This window comes from Anolis carolinensis, unplaced genomic scaffold, assembly GCF_035594765.1.
Source record: "Anolis carolinensis isolate JA03-04 unplaced genomic scaffold, rAnoCar3.1.pri scaffold_14, whole genome shotgun sequence".
NCBI classification, from domain to species: Eukaryota; Metazoa; Chordata; class Lepidosauria; order Squamata; family Dactyloidae; genus Anolis; species Anolis carolinensis.
This window is the reverse complement of record NW_026943825.1, coordinates 7,504,609-7,521,084: the sequence shown is the minus strand read 5'-3', so window position 1 is coordinate 7,521,084 and position 16,476 is coordinate 7,504,609. Positions and strand designations below refer to the sequence as shown.

Genomic DNA, 16,476 nt, shown 5'->3' with positions numbered 1-16,476 from the left:
GTTTCCTGCCTGGGGGGGATCCTTGGTTGGGAGGTGTTATCTGGCCCTGATTGTTTCCTGTCTGGAATTCCTGTTTCCTGAGTTTTCTTTATTTACTGTCCTAAGATTGGAGATTGATTGGCACTGAATGGCCTTGTGGCTTCAAAGCCTGGCTGATTCCTTCGTAGGGGGGATCCTTGGTTGGGAGGTGTTAGCTGGCCCTGATTGTTTCCTGTCTGGAATTCCTGTTTCCTGAGTTTTCTTTATTTACTGTCCTGAGATTAGAGATTGATTAGCATTGAATGGCCTTGCGGTTCCAAAGCCTGGCTGCTTCCTGCCTGGCGGGATCCTTGGTTGGGAGGTGTTAGCTGGCCCTGATTGTTTCCTGTTTGTAATTCCTGAGTTTTCTTTATTTACTGTCCTGAGATTGGAGATTGATTGGCACTGAATGGTCTTGTGGCTTCAAAGCCTGGCTGATTCCTGCCTGGCGGGATCCTTGGTTGGGAGGTGTTAGCTGGCCCTGATTGTGTTCATTTCCATGGTTTTCCTCCTTTCTGTTGAAATGGTCTACCTGCTTCCCTGTGGATTTCAATGGCTTCTCTGTTGCCTGACATGGCGGTTGTGAGAGTGGCCCAGCACTTTTGTGTTCATAGATAATACACTGTGTCCAGGTTGATTAATCCAGGGCGAAATTTCAAGCACATGGCAGCAGTCGAAGGCGAGCCGGAAGTGTCGTCGACAGACGTCGCAACAAGGGAAGGAAAGGTTGGCCTTGTGCGCATGCTCCGAGCGGAACCCGCGCGTTCCCCTGTGGAAAGAATCGCCTCGTGCGCATGCGCCAAAGAAAAAAAAAGCCAAACAGCGCCTCATGTGTAGTTAACGTTTTGTGAGGAAAACTGAAGGGATGGAAAGTCCCAAGGAGGAGGGAATGGCGGGGCCCGGGGAGGACGACGTGGAGCCGCTCCCCCGAGGGGGCTTTCGTTGCCGCCTCTGCCGCGTTACAGTCGCCAACCGTGAGTGAGGAGAGGCTCCTGAGGCCTACCTTGAGGCCTGGTTAGCAGTAGTGGCGCCTCTGAGGCGGGAAGGCCCAAGGAAGGGAGGGGCGTGGCATCAGAGAGCGGGAAGAGAAAGGTCAAGGTTTCCCCTGACATGAAGTCCAGTCGTGTCCGACTCTGGGGGTTGGTGCTCATCTCTATTTCTAAGCCAAAGAGCCGGCGTTGTCCGTAAACACCTGCAAAGCCAAGTAGCCGGCATGATTGTAGCCCCCGGTGACGCAGCGTGATAAAGCACTGAGCTGCTGAATTTGCGGGCCGAAAGGTCCTAGGTTCGAATCCGGGGAGCGGAGTGAGCACCCACCGTTAGCCCCAGCTTCTGCCAACTTAGTTTGAAAACATGCCAATGTGAGTAGATCAATAGGTACCGCTCCGGCGGGAAGGTAACAGCGCTCCATGCAGTCATGACCTTGGAGATGTCTACGGACAACGCCGGCTCTTCGGTTTAGAAATGGAGATGAGCACCAACCCCCAGAGTCAGACACAAATAGACTTAACGTCTATTATTAATTAATCCTTAATGAATCCTTATTAAAGGTAAAGGTTTCCCCTGACGTTAAGTCCAGTCATGTCTGACTCTGGGGGTTGGTGCTCATCTCCATTTCTAAGCCAAAGAGTTGGCGTTGACCCTAGACACCTCCAAAGTCAAGTAGCCCCCGGTGGCGCAGTAGCCCCCGGTGGCGCAGCGTGATAAAGCGCTGACCTGCTGAATTTGCGGGCCGAAAGGTCCCAGGTTCGCATCCGGGGAGCAGAGTGAGGACCCACTGTTAGCCCCAGCTTCTGCCAACTTAGTTTGAAAACATGCTAATGTGAGTAGATCAATAGGTACCGCTCCGGTGGGAAGGTAACAGCGCTCCATGCTGGCTACATGACCTTGGAGATGTCTACGGACAACGCCGGCTCTTCGGTTTAGAAATGGAGATGAGCACCAACCCCTGGAGTCGGACACAGTTGGACTTAATGTCGGGGGAAAACCTTTAATAATAATAATACAGAGAATGAACATGTCAAGCTATTCTGGGACTTCCGAATTCAGACAGAGAAGAGTTTTGGAGCACAATAATAATAATAATAATAATAATAATAATAACTTTATTTTTTTATCCCGCCTCTATCTCCCCAAAGGGGACTCAGGGCGGCTTACATGGGGCCAAGCCCGAATAAAAACAATAGCAATATAAAACACAACAATAGACAAAAAACATGAGCAATTATAAAAATGTAAACATTAGCCAATAAAAACAAATGACAAGAACTAATAAAAACATGGATTAAAATGGAGAGGTTGTAAAAGTAGACTGGGTAAGGTGCACCATATAAATATTGTAAACACGAGGTGACTGATAAAGTGCTGCAAATTCTTGGAAGGGCAAATTGGGATGGGAATAGACCCTGTGTCTATATCAAGTTGATAAAGGTAAAAAGTGCAAAAACCGGTATAAGAATGGTCACAGATACAGATTGCTATGGGGATGAGCAATCTTTATCTAAAGGCCTGAGTAAAGAGCCGGGTTTACTCCGGACCTCACGATCGTGTTAAAAACAAAGTATGGATTGTCGATGTTGCAATCCCAGGGGACAGCAGGATTAAGGAGAAACAACTGGAAAAGCTGGCACGATATGAGGATTTAAAGATCAAATTACAAACACCCTGGCACAAGCCCATCAAGGTGGTCCCAGTGGTGATCGGCACACTGGGTGCAGTGCCTAAAGACTTTGGCCTGCACTTGAGCACAATCGGCACTGACAAAATTACCACCTGCCAGCTGCAGAAGGCCACCTTACTGGGATCTGCATGCATTATTCGCCGATGCATCACACAGTCCTAGACACTTGTGAAGTGTCTGACGTGTGATCCAGTACAACAGCCAGCATAGTGTCTGCTGTGGACTCATCTTGTGTTTCAAATAATAATAATAGTGTCCGACGTGTGATCCAGTACAACAGCCAGCAGAGTGTCTGCTGTGGACTCATCTTGTGTTTCAAATAATAATAATAATAGTGTCTGACGTGTGATCCAGTACAACAGCCAACAGAGTGTCTGCTGTGGACTCATCTTGTGTTTCAAATAATAATAATAATAATAGTGTCCAATGTGTGATCCAGTACAACAGCCAGCAGGGTGTCTGCTGTGGACTCATCTTGTGTTTCAAATAATAATAATAATAATAATAATAATAATAATAATAATAATAATAATAAAAACTTTATTTATACCCCGCCACCATCTCCCCGCGGGGACTCAGGGCGGCTCACATGGGGCAAAGCCTGGTCAACATAGTTCACAGAAGTAATGACATAAATACATTTGCGCAATGTACACAAATGAAAACACAATAAGGTAATAACATGAGTTAATACAACAATAATAATATCAAATAACTACCAATACAATTCAATCAACTTCATAGGCAAGGGAACTGCAGCAGCAATATAGAGATAGCATCATCAGATTAAAATACCCAAATAAGAGGGACCTAATAAAATTCAGAATAGAATTATAATGAGGCTGGTGATCTAGTGACTGTCTCACCAAAGGCCAACCTAAATATCCAAGTTTTCAGTTGTTTCTTAAAGCCGAGTTTCCAACAGACCGCACAACGTCTGAGGACGCCTGCCATAGATGTGGGCAAAATGTCAGGAGAGAATGCTTCAAGATGAAGCCATACAGCCCGAAAATCTTGTTTTATATTACAGAGCCCAGCTTAGAAGACCACTTGCGTGGGAAAAAACACCAGCGCTTGGAAAACCTCCGCACGGTCCGCCAGACCCAAGAGCTTCGCAGTGTTTTTGTCAGTGGCTTCCGGAAGGGAACACCAGCCTCGGAGCTGAGCGATTATTTCCAGACTTATGGGGAAGTGGTCAATGTTGTGATGGACAAGGAAAAGGTGATGGTGGCAATCGCAGAACTGCTTAATAATAATAATTATTTATTTATTTTATTATTTATTTATTTATTTGCTACATTTATATGCTGCCCTTCTCACCCCAAAGGGGACTCAAAGCGGCTTACAAATTAAATTTACATACAATATTATATTATTAGCATAGTACAGTACCGGTAATAAATTACTATATTGTACAGTATCAATAAATTGTAATAAAATTAGTAATATTAATAAATAACTTTATTTTTATATCCTGTCTCCATCTCCCCGAAAGGACATGGGGCAGCTAACATGGGGTCATGCCCAGAAAATCATAATAACACAAAATAAAATACATACATAAAGCAAATAATCAAGAAACAGAAATTAAAACCAAATAAAAACACATTTAGGAATAAACAATTCAAAACAGAACAGAATAAACAATTCAAAAAAACAGAACAGAACAAGGATTAAAACGAGAGCATGGGCAAATTTCGGCCCTTCAATGTTTTGGACTTCAACTGTATTATATGTATAGTAGAGTCTCACTTATCCAACATAAACGGGCCAGCAGATCATTGGATAAGCAAATATGTTGGATAATAAGGAATGTTTAAGGAAAAGCTTATTAAAAATCAAATTAGGTTATGACTTTACAAATTAAGCATAAAAACATGTTATACAACAAATTTGACAAAGAGTAGTTCAATACGCAGTAATCTTATGTTGTAATTACTGTATTTACGAATTGAGCACCAAAATATCACGATATATTGAAAACATTGACTACAAAAATGCGTTGGATAATCCAGAACGTTGGATAAGTGAGGCTTGGATAAATGAGACTCTACTGAATTACCGTATTATTATTGTACTGGATGGCCCTTGGGGTCTCTCCCAACCCTAGGACTCTATTATTATTATTATTATTATTATTATTATTATTATTATTATTTTATTATGACACAGCAAACAAGATAGATATGCTGGATAAATGAGACTCTATTGTATATGTATGTATCCAAGACAGCCAAAGAAGACCTTAAGATAATGGGGGGTGTACCTAGAAGCTGTTTTTATATCTTAATGTTAATGGTTTTAAATTGTATTTATATGTTGATTGTTTCTATTGATTTTATGTTATGTTTTATTTGCTTTGTATAATGAGGCATTGAATTTTTGCCTAAATGTATGTTGTACGCCGCTCTGAGTCCCCTGTGGGGTGAGAAGAGCGGGATAGAAATGAAGTTAATAATAATAATAATAATAATAATAATAATAATAATAATAATAATAATAATGTGTTGTCGAAGGCTAAGGGTTGTTGTATGTTTTCCGGGCTGTATGGCCATGTTCTAGAAGTATTCTCTCCTGACGTTTCGCCCACATCTATGGCAGGCATCCTCAGAAGTTGTGAGGTATGGAAAAACTAAGCAAGGAATGTTTATATATATCTGTGGGAAGTCCAGGGTGAGGGAAGAACTCTTTCCAGTGTGAATGTTCCAGTTAATCACCCTAATTTTCATTGAATGGCTACATCTGCTAGTTACTTTCTGCCTGGGGACATTCTTTGTTAACTGCCCCTAGTTCCCATGTATCAGAGTGTTGCTTCTTATTTACTGTTCTGATTTTTGAGTTTTTAATACTGGTAGCCAGATTTTGTTCATTCTCATTGTTTCCTCCTTTCTGTTGAAGTTGTCCACATGCTTGTGGATTTCAATGGCTTCTCTGTGTCGTCTGACATGATAGTTGTTGGAGTGGTTAAGCATTTCTGTTTTCTCAAATAATATACTGTGTCCGGGTTGGTTCATCAAGTGCTCTGCTATGGCTGCTTTCTCTGGTTGAGTTAGTCTGCAGTGCCTTTCATGTTCTTTGACTCATGTTTGGGCACTGCGTTTGGTGGTCTCTATGTAGTTTCTTAGTTTTTCCATACCTCACAACCTCTGAGGATGCCTGCCATAGATGTGTGCGAAACGTCAGGAGAGAATACTTCTAGAACATGACCATACAGCCCAGAAAACATACAACAACCCAATAATAATAATAATAATAATAATAATAATAATAATAATAATAATAATAATAATATGGCAATGTGTAAGTGGGGCCTAGGATCCCATCCCACTCACTCTCACTGCAGTACTATCCATTGTGGCAAGTGATTGACAGAACAGAAAAGCCGTGAATGACTTGATGCATAGTTAAATGCCCCTTTTCTTCTATTATATGTTGGACTGCCAGGGGGTCTATGCCATTGTAGAGCTACAAAACGAAGAGGTGCTGAAGAAGGTTTTGTCCGAACCGCAGCATAACCTGGGAGGCCAAAAGCTGCGCGTCAAGCCTCGAGAGAAGAAGGATTTCAAATACAACCCTCCCAGGAAGCAGGGCTCAGCCAGGCAGGAGCAACTGAACCCGGAAAAGGTGGCACAAAAGTTGTGCGAGGCTGATGACGTGAGTGGCCCTTTTAAGTACTAGAGAGTGAATTGAAATGTCAATCGGGACAGGCCACACGATGCCATGCTAACGGGACTATTGGTTTCCTTGTAGGTGGATGCACAGATGTCCGTGTTGGTGCAGCTCTTCGAATTTTCGGAAAATGAGCGGCGATTGCGGGACTTGTTGGTCACGCTCTTTCAAGAAGTTTTCCTAGAATTTTTTCCTGGTAAGTTGTTTTTTTCTCCTCCGCCTTCATAATAATAATAATTATGTGGAACACCCTCCCAAGTGAGATGCGTCAAATTCCAACCCTGTTGGGCTTCAGAAAAGCCCTAAAAACATGGCAGTGTGCCCAGGCTTTTAATCAATAAATGGTGAAAATGACACCGACTGAACTATAGGCAAAGCATGAGAAAGAACGGATCTGATTTTATGTTTGAAATGTATATTTTTAATTCATAATGCATTTTAATACAGTAGAGTCTCACTTATCCAACATAAACGGGCCGGCAGAATGTTGGATAAGCGAATATGTTGGATAATAAGGAGGCATTAAGGAAAAGCCTATTAAACATCAAATTAGGTTATGATTTTACAAATTAAGCACCAAAACATCATGTTATACAATAAATTTAACAAAAAAAGTAGTTCAGTACACAGTAATGCTATGTAGCAATTACTGTATTTACGAATTTAGCACCAAAATATCATGATGTATTGAAAACATTGACTACAAAAATGTGTTGGATAATCCAGAACGTTGGATAAGCGAGTGTTGGATAAGTGAGACTCTACTGTAGTTTTAACTGTTTAATTGTTGTTGGATTGCTCTATCTGCCCATTCCATAATAGCCCCATTCTTGATGTGTTGCCATTGTTATACTGCATTTTATTGTCCATTTCAACTGTGAAATTACCTTTCCCCATTTCGGCACATTCTGCACTTTGCCCGGGATTTATGAATTAGTCTCCAGTTTTTAACATTGTATGCTTCATGTTGATTTTAATGATTGTTTTTTACTGATGTTGATGTTTTTATTGGGTTAAGTGTGCTTTTGCTTTGTTATTGATATTTGATTGTTGTATTGGGCAAGGCCCCATGTAAGCCGCCCCGAGTCCCTTCGGGGAGATGGGGCGGGGTATAAAAATAAAGTTATTATTATTATTATTAACTGTTTTATGTGCTGTTTTATATTGGTTTGTATGGGCATCTAATTATTGCCACTGTTGTAAGCTGCCCTGAGTCCCTTCGGGTGAGAAGGGCGGGATATAAATGTGAGAAATAAATAAATAAAATAAATAATAATAATTTTATTTTTGTACCCCCGCCTCCATCTCCCCGAAGGGACTCGGAGTGACTTACATGGGGACGAGCCCAGTCAACATAGTTAAAATATAAAATATGAACATCTTAAGTACTCATGTAGTACGTAGAAGTGCATAAACAGTCAGATAAAAGCAGAGAAATAAATCAGTCATCAAATCAACCCATGAGGTAAAAACTGTCAATTCTTAGGTCTAGGTGCACATGCTAGAGGAAGTGCACATCCTCTTCTCCTTCTTTTTTGTCTTCTTTCTCATCGTCCTCTTCTTCTCTTTCTCTTCTCCTTCTTTTTCTTCCTCCTCTTCTTATATTTGTATCCCTATTTATCTTTCTATAAAGAGACCCAAAGTGGCAAACAGCGCTAAAAACTGGGTTGCTGTGAGTTTTCCGGGCTGTCTGGCCATGTTCCAGAAACATTCTCTCCTGACGTTTCGCCCACATCTAATCAAGGTGGCCATTGGCAACATTCACACTTGCCTCAAGCAGATAAGAGTTCTTTCTCCCACCTTGGACCTTCCAGAGATATGTAAATACCACTTGCCTCGTTTCTAACAGACCTCACAACCTCTGAGGATGCCTGCCATAGATGTGGGCGAAACGTCAGGGGAGAATGCTTCTGGAATATGGCCAGACAGGCTGGAAAACTCCCAGTAATTCCACCCATTAATGCCTTCGACAACACAACACTAAAAACAATACGATATACAATTTTTTAAAATACAAAACACTAACATAGGATTAAACACCAAAACTAATAAAAATAAACAGTTAAATCCATTAAAAACCTATTGACATATCTAAAAAATGCTATACTGGAATAGACTTGTTCATCCTATGTTTCAGTCAGTTACTTAGACCTGTATTCCTATAACTCTTACTCCCTCCACTATATGCCCAGGTTCTGCGATTGTCCCTTTCGGCTCCTCAGTGAATGGCTTTGATGTCTCTGGCTGTGATTTAGATTTGTTCTTGGACCTTGAGAAGGCAAAACACTTCCAGGTGTCTGCCAATGGCTCCAGTGTGCCACAGGTGAGAAGACCGTGGGTATCTATACATATATACAATATAATTTGCAATAATATATAATATTATAATATATTGTATATGCATATAATGGGGGCCCCTGATGGTGTCGCAATGTGTTAAAGCACTGAGCTGCTGAACTTGCAGACCGAAAGGTCCCAGGTTCAAATCCTGGGAGCGGAATGAGCGCTCGCTGTTAGCCCCAGCTCCTGCCAACCTAGCAGTTTGAAAACATGCAAATGTGAGTAGCTCAATAGGTACTGCTCCGGCGGGAAGGTAACATTGGCACTCCATGCAGTCATGCCGGCCACATGACCTTGGAGGTGTCTACAGTTATGTGGGTTATGTGTTTTTATTTTATTATCTGTTTATGCACATCTGTTTATGTGTCTAATATTTTAATTGCTGTATTTTTTAACTGACTGTATGTTTTCTGATATGTTGGAAACCGCTCTGAGTCCCTTGAGAAGATAGGGCGGTATATAAATAAAATATAATAATAAAATAATAATACAGACAATGCCTGCTCTTCGGCTTAGAAATGGAGATGAGCACCAACCCCCAGAGTCAGTCACTACTGGACTTAACGTCAGGGGAAACCTTTACCTTTACCTATATGCATATAATATTAATAATATTACTTTGTAATACAATATAATACTAATATATATATTACAATATATAGGTATAGTACAGTATAGTAATTTATTGCCAGTATTGTGCTATGCTAATGATACAATATTGTATGTAAATTTAATTTGTAAGCCGCTCTGAGCCCCTTTTGGGGTGAGAAGGGCGGGATATAAATGTATTAAATAAATATTGGAGTGTCATATCTATTACTAGGCAGAAAGAGCTTTGGAAAGCTTCTTTTCAACCATTTCAAAGTTCCCTGCTTGGGCGGTGATGGCATGATTGTCAGCATAGATTAAACTCCCATGTCCCTTCTGGCAGTGGTCTATGAAGAAAGCTCCTGTAATCTGCTTTCGTGGTGTGACTAGTTGCATCCGCTCCTAATGTATCTTTCCTTTTGGGTCAAGGATGGAGCCAGTCCCAAACTAGCCCCACATTCGGAGGATTCGATCCTCAGTGATGTGGACCTGGCCTCGGCCACGGTGCCGGAAGTGCTAGAACTGGTTGCCACTGTGCTGCAGAAGTGTGTCCCAGGAGTCCACAACGTCCAAGCTGTGCTGACTGCCCGCCGTCCTGTGGTCAAGTTTTGCCACAAAGAGTCCAGCTTGCGTGGAGACATCTCGATAAACAACAGGTGTGGCTCATTTGTGTGTGTGATTGCTTTAATGTGGGTACTGGGACTCCCGACCCTCCAGATGTGGTTGAATGACATCTTCAGGTAGCATAGCCAATTGGAAAGGGATGCTGGCTGTTGCAGTCCTTCACCTGGAGAACCATCTTTTGTCATTCTCTTAAAGTTATATTATAGGGAAGATACTTCATACTTTGGTTTCTCCATATGTGGACTTTTTTCCTACCTCAAAAATGAAATGTGCCTCAAAAAATAGAAGAGATTCTATTCCAGTGTTGTCTAATGTGCTTGGGTTAGAAAATAGTCTTATTTCTACACATTAACATGTCTCAAAAAGTAGAGAACAGACTCTATTCCAGTGTTGTCTAATGTGCTTGGGTTAGAAAATAGTCTTATTTCTACACATTAACATGTCTCAAAAAGTAGAGAACAGACTCTATTCCAGTGTTGTCTAATGTGCTTGGGTTAGAAAATAGTCTTATTTCTACACATTAACATGTCTCAAAAAGTAGAGAACAGACTCTATTCCAGTGTTGTCTAATGTGCTTGGGTTAGAAAATAGTCTTATTTCTATACCTGGGACACATTGACGTGTCTCAAAAAGTAGAGAACAGGCTCTATTCCAGTGTTGTCTAATGTGCTTGGGTTAGAAAATATTCTTATTTCTACAACTGAGATATATTAACGTGTCTCAAAAAGTAGAGAACAGACTCTATTCCAGTGTTGTCTAATGTGCTTGGGTTAGAAAATACTCCTATTTCTACAATTGAGACACATTAACGTGCCTCAAAAAGTAGAGAAAAGACTCTATTCCAGTGTTATCTAATGTGCTTGGGTTAGAAAATATTCTTATTTCAACACCTGGGACACATTAACGTGCCTCAAAACGTAGAGAACAGACTCTATTCCAGTGTTATCTAATGTGCTTGGGTTAGAAAATACTCTTATTTCAACACCTGGGACACATTAACGTGCCTCAAAAAGTAGAGAACAGACTCTATTCCAGTGTTATCTAATGTGCTTGGGTTAGAAAATATTCTTATTTCTACACCTGGGACACATTAACGTGCCTCAAAAAGTAGAGAAAAGACTCTATTCCAGTGTTGTCTAATGTGCTTGGGTTAGAAAATATTCTTATTTCAACACCTGGGACACATTGACGTGTCTCAAAAAGTAGAGAACAGACTCTATTCCAGTGTTATCTAATGTGCTTGGGTTAGAAAATACTCTTATTTCAACACCTGGGACACATTAACGTGCCTCAAAAAGTAGAGAACAGACTCTATTCCAGTGTTGTCTAATGTGCTTGGGTTAGAAAATACTCTTATTTCTACATTTGATAAACCAAAATTTGAAGTGTGTATTAGTTTATTTGAATACTGTTTAATTCTGTTTTAATGTCTGTATATTCTATTTTAATGTTAGTGTATTTTTCAGTTTTAAATTGTATTGCATCCTGTCCCTTGGCAGGTTGGCAGTCTGTAACACACGCTTCCTACAGCTTTGCACTGAGGCGGATGAGAGGGTCCGACCTTTAGTCTACACGGTGCGCTACTGGGCAAAACAGCAGACTCTGGCAGGTAAATAGAGATCAAGCTACAAGAATCTATACAGTTTGGGAATCTGGAACATAGGACATGTTGGAGAAGGTCTGATTTCCATGTTTCAGGGAGAAAAAAAATCATTTAATTAATGTTTGGATTATCTGGTCTGAGACGCAGTAAGAGACTGGAGATCTTGTTGGGGGGGCTATTTTTGGTAAGATTCTTCTTACTTTCCTGCAGGGAATCCTTTTGGTGGAGGTCCCCTCCTAACTAACTATGCCTTGACGCTGCTGGTCCTTTACTTCCTGCAGACGTGCAGCCCGCCAGTCCTGCCCACTGTTGCTCGCCTGAGGGAACAATCAGGTAAGTATTTTCTGGCTTTTTTATGGCAAGTGTTTGTCGTTGATAAATACACACAAATGTCTATACTAGACAATGTCGAAGAGATAAGCAAACACTATAAAGGTTCAAAACATAAAAAGAGATGTGTATATTAGAGCATCTTGCAAAGGCCACAGAAATAGTCAGGCCTCTCTGAGTATAGAGCTATCTTCCTTCTATGTAAAAAGGATAAGCGAATACTATAAAGTTTCAAAACATAAGTTGCACTATGTAATTCAGAGCACCATATACATACAATATTACCTGAGAGTTAACAACAATAATGAAAGTAATAAGTACAGTCAACTGTTACAATCCACAGTAGTATCTTCCAGACTGTAATACAGTAGAGTCTCACTTATCCAACACTCGCTTATCCAACATTCTGGATTATCCAACGCATTTTTGTAGTCGATGTTTTCAATATATCATGATATTTTGGTGCAAAATTCGTAAATACAGTAATTACTACGTAGCATTACTGCGTATTGAACTACTTTTTCTGTCAAATTTGTTGTATAACATGATGTTTTGGTGCTTAATTTGTAAAATCATAACCTAATTTGATGTTTAATAGGCTTCTCCTTAATCTCTCCTTATTATCCAGCATATTCGCTTATCCAACGTTCTGCCGGCCCGTTTATGTTGGATAAGTGAGACTCTACTGTAATTATAACAGTTGACTGTACTTATTATTTTCATTATTGTTGTTAACTCTCAGGTAATATTGTATGTATATGGTGCTCTAAATTACATAGTGCAACTTACGTTTTGAAATTTTATAGTATTCGCTTATCCTTTTTACATAGAAGGAAGATAGCTCTATACTCAGAGAGGCCTATTTCTGTGGCCTTTGCAAGATGCTCTAATATACACATCTCTTTTTAAGTGTTTGTCTTTGCCTATTTCTGGGGATGAAAGATATGACTTGCCAAACGTCACCGAGTGGATTTCCATGCCGAAGCAAAGATTTGAGCCTCTGGTCTCCAGTCTGATAGGATTTGCACATCCCTTTGTGAGCATTTTTCTCACCTGCCCCCTTTCCTTCTTCCCCAGGTGACACAGAGCAAGCCATAGTAGATGACTGGGACTGCAGCTTCCCCAAGGATTTGGCCCAGTGGGGTCCAAGCAAGAACAAGGAGAGCCTTTGTGAGTCATTCTGAGGAAATTAACATCTAGATTCAAATGTGGGCATTTTTTAAACGGGATATTAAATATGTGTGGGCATTTCCTGGCACACCGGTTCAATCCTGTGTGCATTTCTTCCTCTTTTGGGAAAATATGTGGCTAGGAAATCAGTGTCTGTGCAACATACCGGGCTGTGGCACAGGCTGGTTAGTAGCCAGCTGCAATAAATCACTGACCAAGAGTCATGAGTTCGAGGCCAGCCCGTGGCGGAATGAGCAACCGACCATTAAAATAATAAATAGCCCCCGCTCGTTGCTGACCCGAAAGATAGTTGCATCTATCAAGTAGGAAATTTAGGTACCACTTATATGTGGGGAGGCTAATTTAACTAATTTATGACACCCTAAAAAATTGTCCAGGAGCCCTGGTGGCGAAGTGCATTAAAGCGCTGAGCTGCAGACCGAAAGGTCCCAGGTTCAAACTCCAGGAGCAGCATGAGTGGCCGCTGTTAGCTCCAGCTCCTGCCAACCTAGCAGTTCAAAAACATGCCAATGTGAGTAGATCAATAGGTACCGCTCCGGCGGGAAGGTAACGGCGCTCCATGCAGTCATGCCAGTGGCCACGTGACCTTGGAGGTGTCTATGGATAACGCCGGCTCTTCGGCTTAGAAATGGAGATGAGCACCAACCCTCAGAGTCGGATACGACTGGACTTAACGTTAGGGGAAACCATTACCTTTTATCTATTATTATATTATATATATTACAGTCAATGACCAGTACCAAAAAAAGGCAGGGGGTTGGACCAAATGGCCCACGTCGTCTCTTCCAACTATATTATTCTATGATTTTGTAATTGAGTATCCTAGAAACCTATTTGTACTTTTTTTGTGGGGGCGAAGAAAGGTTTGCATTCTTTCCCTTAAATAAAACAACAAATTGTATATTTGTGACTCCACCTGACTCCCTCTCGTTCCAGGCTCCCTCTTGGCAGAATTCTTCCATGTCTTTGAAGACTATGATTTTGCTGGCGGCGTGATATCCCTCCGGGAGGGCCAGCTGCTTTCTTTGTCGAGCTTCCTGTCTTCTGAACTCGGCGGCAAATTCAAAACGGGGCCATTGAACCTCCAGGATCCCTTTGAGCTGAGCCACAACGTGACTGCAAACGTCAACAAGAAGACGGCGCTGCGGTTCCAGATGTGCTGCCGCAGCGCTGCCAAATACTGCCGGAGTTTGCAGTACCAACGCAAGTCCACAAAGGGCAAGATCTGGGGACTGGTCCGCCTTTTCCAACCAGGGAATCTGGAGGCCGAGGCTCCTACCGATAAAGAGCTTGTTATTAGCTTTCCTTTGACAATGTGCCAGGGCGAGGATTTGCATCAGCATTGGTTCCAAAAAGTGTGCTCTGGCGTGGTGTTTGTCTTCGAGGATGTGCTGAAGTGTAGCTGCTCAGAGACGCAGCAGCAGTTAGGAGAAGAAGAGGCAACCACTGCAGAACCAGAAGCAAAGAGTGAGCCATTGTCATCGGGATCCAAGCGGCCCCTGGACGATGGGGACGACAGTCTCTCCCCTTTGGCAAAAAGGCCACGAAATGGTCCTTGGATTGAGAAAAGTGTGGCCTGGGACTGCGCAGTGTGGCATCGCGTGTGGCTGGGCCGGCGGCGCGTCCGGCGGCAGCTGGACACCAAAGAAAAGGCCAATTTGCTGGAGCTGGAGGCAAAAGTGTCGGCGCTCATTTCCCAGCAGGAAGGGAAAGCAAGGCTTGCGGAGCCTCTCCTGCGCTTTGCCATTCGTGCCCAGTTCTGCACAGAGGACACTTCCGATAAGCAAAACACACACATCAGCTTGAATTTCACTCCGGATCCCGAACAGGCTGTTGCTTTTAAAGATTTCTTCCATTTCCTTCAAAACTTTTTGCCCCAGATGTTGGAGCAGCACCTAGCTAGTCAGACTCCATGACTAAATGGGCGGGGGGAGCCACCCAATAGAGCATCAGTGAGTTATATTTTTGTAAAGCAGGCATGGGCAAACTTTGGCCCTCCCTCCTTCAATTCCCACAGTTCTTAATAGCCAGTAGGCTGTTAGGAATGATGGGAGTTGAAGTCCAAAACACCTGAAGGGAGGTCCGAAGTTTGCCCATGCCTGTTGTAAAGAGTTACAAATTTGTTTATTTGTTTTTAGCCTTTACTGGCATGAGAATACAAAGAAGAGGTGGTAAAGCAATATTGGGTTTTATTTTATTGTTTACTTCCCTTAGTACTCTTTTGCTTTACCACATTAAAGTGTATTTCTGATATCTACCTTTTTCTAAAGATGTTGAAACAATGTTGCGTTTTATCTCATTGCTTACTTCATTTCCTCTCTTGCTTTACTACATAAAAATACAGTAGAGTCTCACTTATCCAAGACTTGCTTATCCAAAGTTCTGGATTATCCAACGCATTTTTGTAGTCATTTTTCAATATATTGTGATATTTTGGTGCTAAATTCGTAAATACACTTCACTTCACTTCACTTCTTAATTAGTCGCTCTCCACCAGAGTGCTCTGAGCGACTTACAATTTAAAATACCATTCCACAATATAAAAACATTCAACATAAATTACTACATAGCATTACTACATAGCATTACTGCGTATTGAACTACTTTTTCTGTCAAATTTGTTGTATAACATGATGTTTTGGTGCTGAATTTGTAAAATCATAACCTAATTTGATGTTTAATAGGCTTTTCCTTAATCCCTCCTTATTATCCAACATATTCGCTTATCCAACATTCTGCTGGCCCGTTTATGTTGGATAAGTGGGACTCTACTGTAGTTAAATATTTCAGAAGGCAGGAGAAGCCAGGGGATTTGTCCTGATCCCAGTGCTTTATCAGTGAATTAGTCAATGAAATAGAAGGCATTGCTGATCACAATTGCAGATGGGACTAAATTGGGAAGAATATCTACCATGATATTTCAACAGGGAGAAATGTACAGAAGAAATGCACAGATATAGGATGGGGGACACCTGGCTTGAAAAAGGGTTGATGGGGAAAGGATCTAGGATTCGTAATATGAGCATGAGCCAGGAGTGTGATGCAGTAGCTGAAAACACCCATGTGATTCTATGCTATTTATCGTTTCAGAAGCCCAGTTCAACAATTAAAATCAACCAGATTGAAAATAAAATCAATAAAATCAATAACGTTACAAAAACAGTAACATAACATAAAACAGCATCATCAACTGAAAATCTATCCCGTAACAAACAGTGAATTACAGGGAGGGGCTAGTGCAATATACTTCTCAATAGGACTGGAAGACAAAATGAATAAAATTAATAAATTAGAACTGAGGAACAATGTCATTTAACGCTAAACCTATAGGACGAAGGACAGGGATTAAGATACTTGTCTGTCCTTGAGGTGAAAAGCACACATCTGTGTTTCTGATGGATTGGGAATCAGCTTGTTTTCCCTGTAATAGGCA

At 41.4% G+C, this 16,476-nt stretch overlaps 1 protein-coding gene across 1 annotated transcript; it reads left to right on the top strand.

Annotated features, from left to right (window-relative positions):
* The first annotated feature begins 776 nt into the window (after positions 1 to 776).
* On the top strand, positions 777 to 15,342 carry tut1 (terminal uridylyl transferase 1, U6 snRNA-specific). The gene is made up of 10 exons (XM_062965468.1): positions 777 to 992; positions 3,729 to 3,919; positions 6,143 to 6,352; positions 6,449 to 6,563; positions 8,560 to 8,690; positions 9,725 to 9,951; positions 11,419 to 11,528; positions 11,733 to 11,855; positions 12,930 to 13,022; positions 13,980 to 15,342. The coding sequence occupies exons 1-10, from the start codon at positions 884 to 886 to the stop codon at positions 14,957 to 14,959; spliced, it is 2,289 nt and encodes a 762-aa protein (XP_062821538.1). The 5' UTR covers positions 777 to 883; the 3' UTR covers positions 14,960 to 15,342.
* Positions 15,343 to 16,476: the final 1,134 nt, after the last annotated feature.

Coding starts and splice junctions, on each gene's coding strand:
- tut1 (XM_062965468.1), top strand. CDS start 884: ATGGAAAGTCCCAAGGAGGAGGGAATGGCGGGGCCCGGGGAGGACGAC. Junction 9,952..11,418: donor GACATCTCGATAAACAACAG/GTGTGGCTCATT, acceptor GTCCCTTGGCAG/GTTGGCAGTCTGTAACACAC. Junction 11,529..11,732: donor AAAACAGCAGACTCTGGCAG/GTAAATAGAGAT, acceptor ACTTTCCTGCAG/GGAATCCTTTTGGTGGAGGT.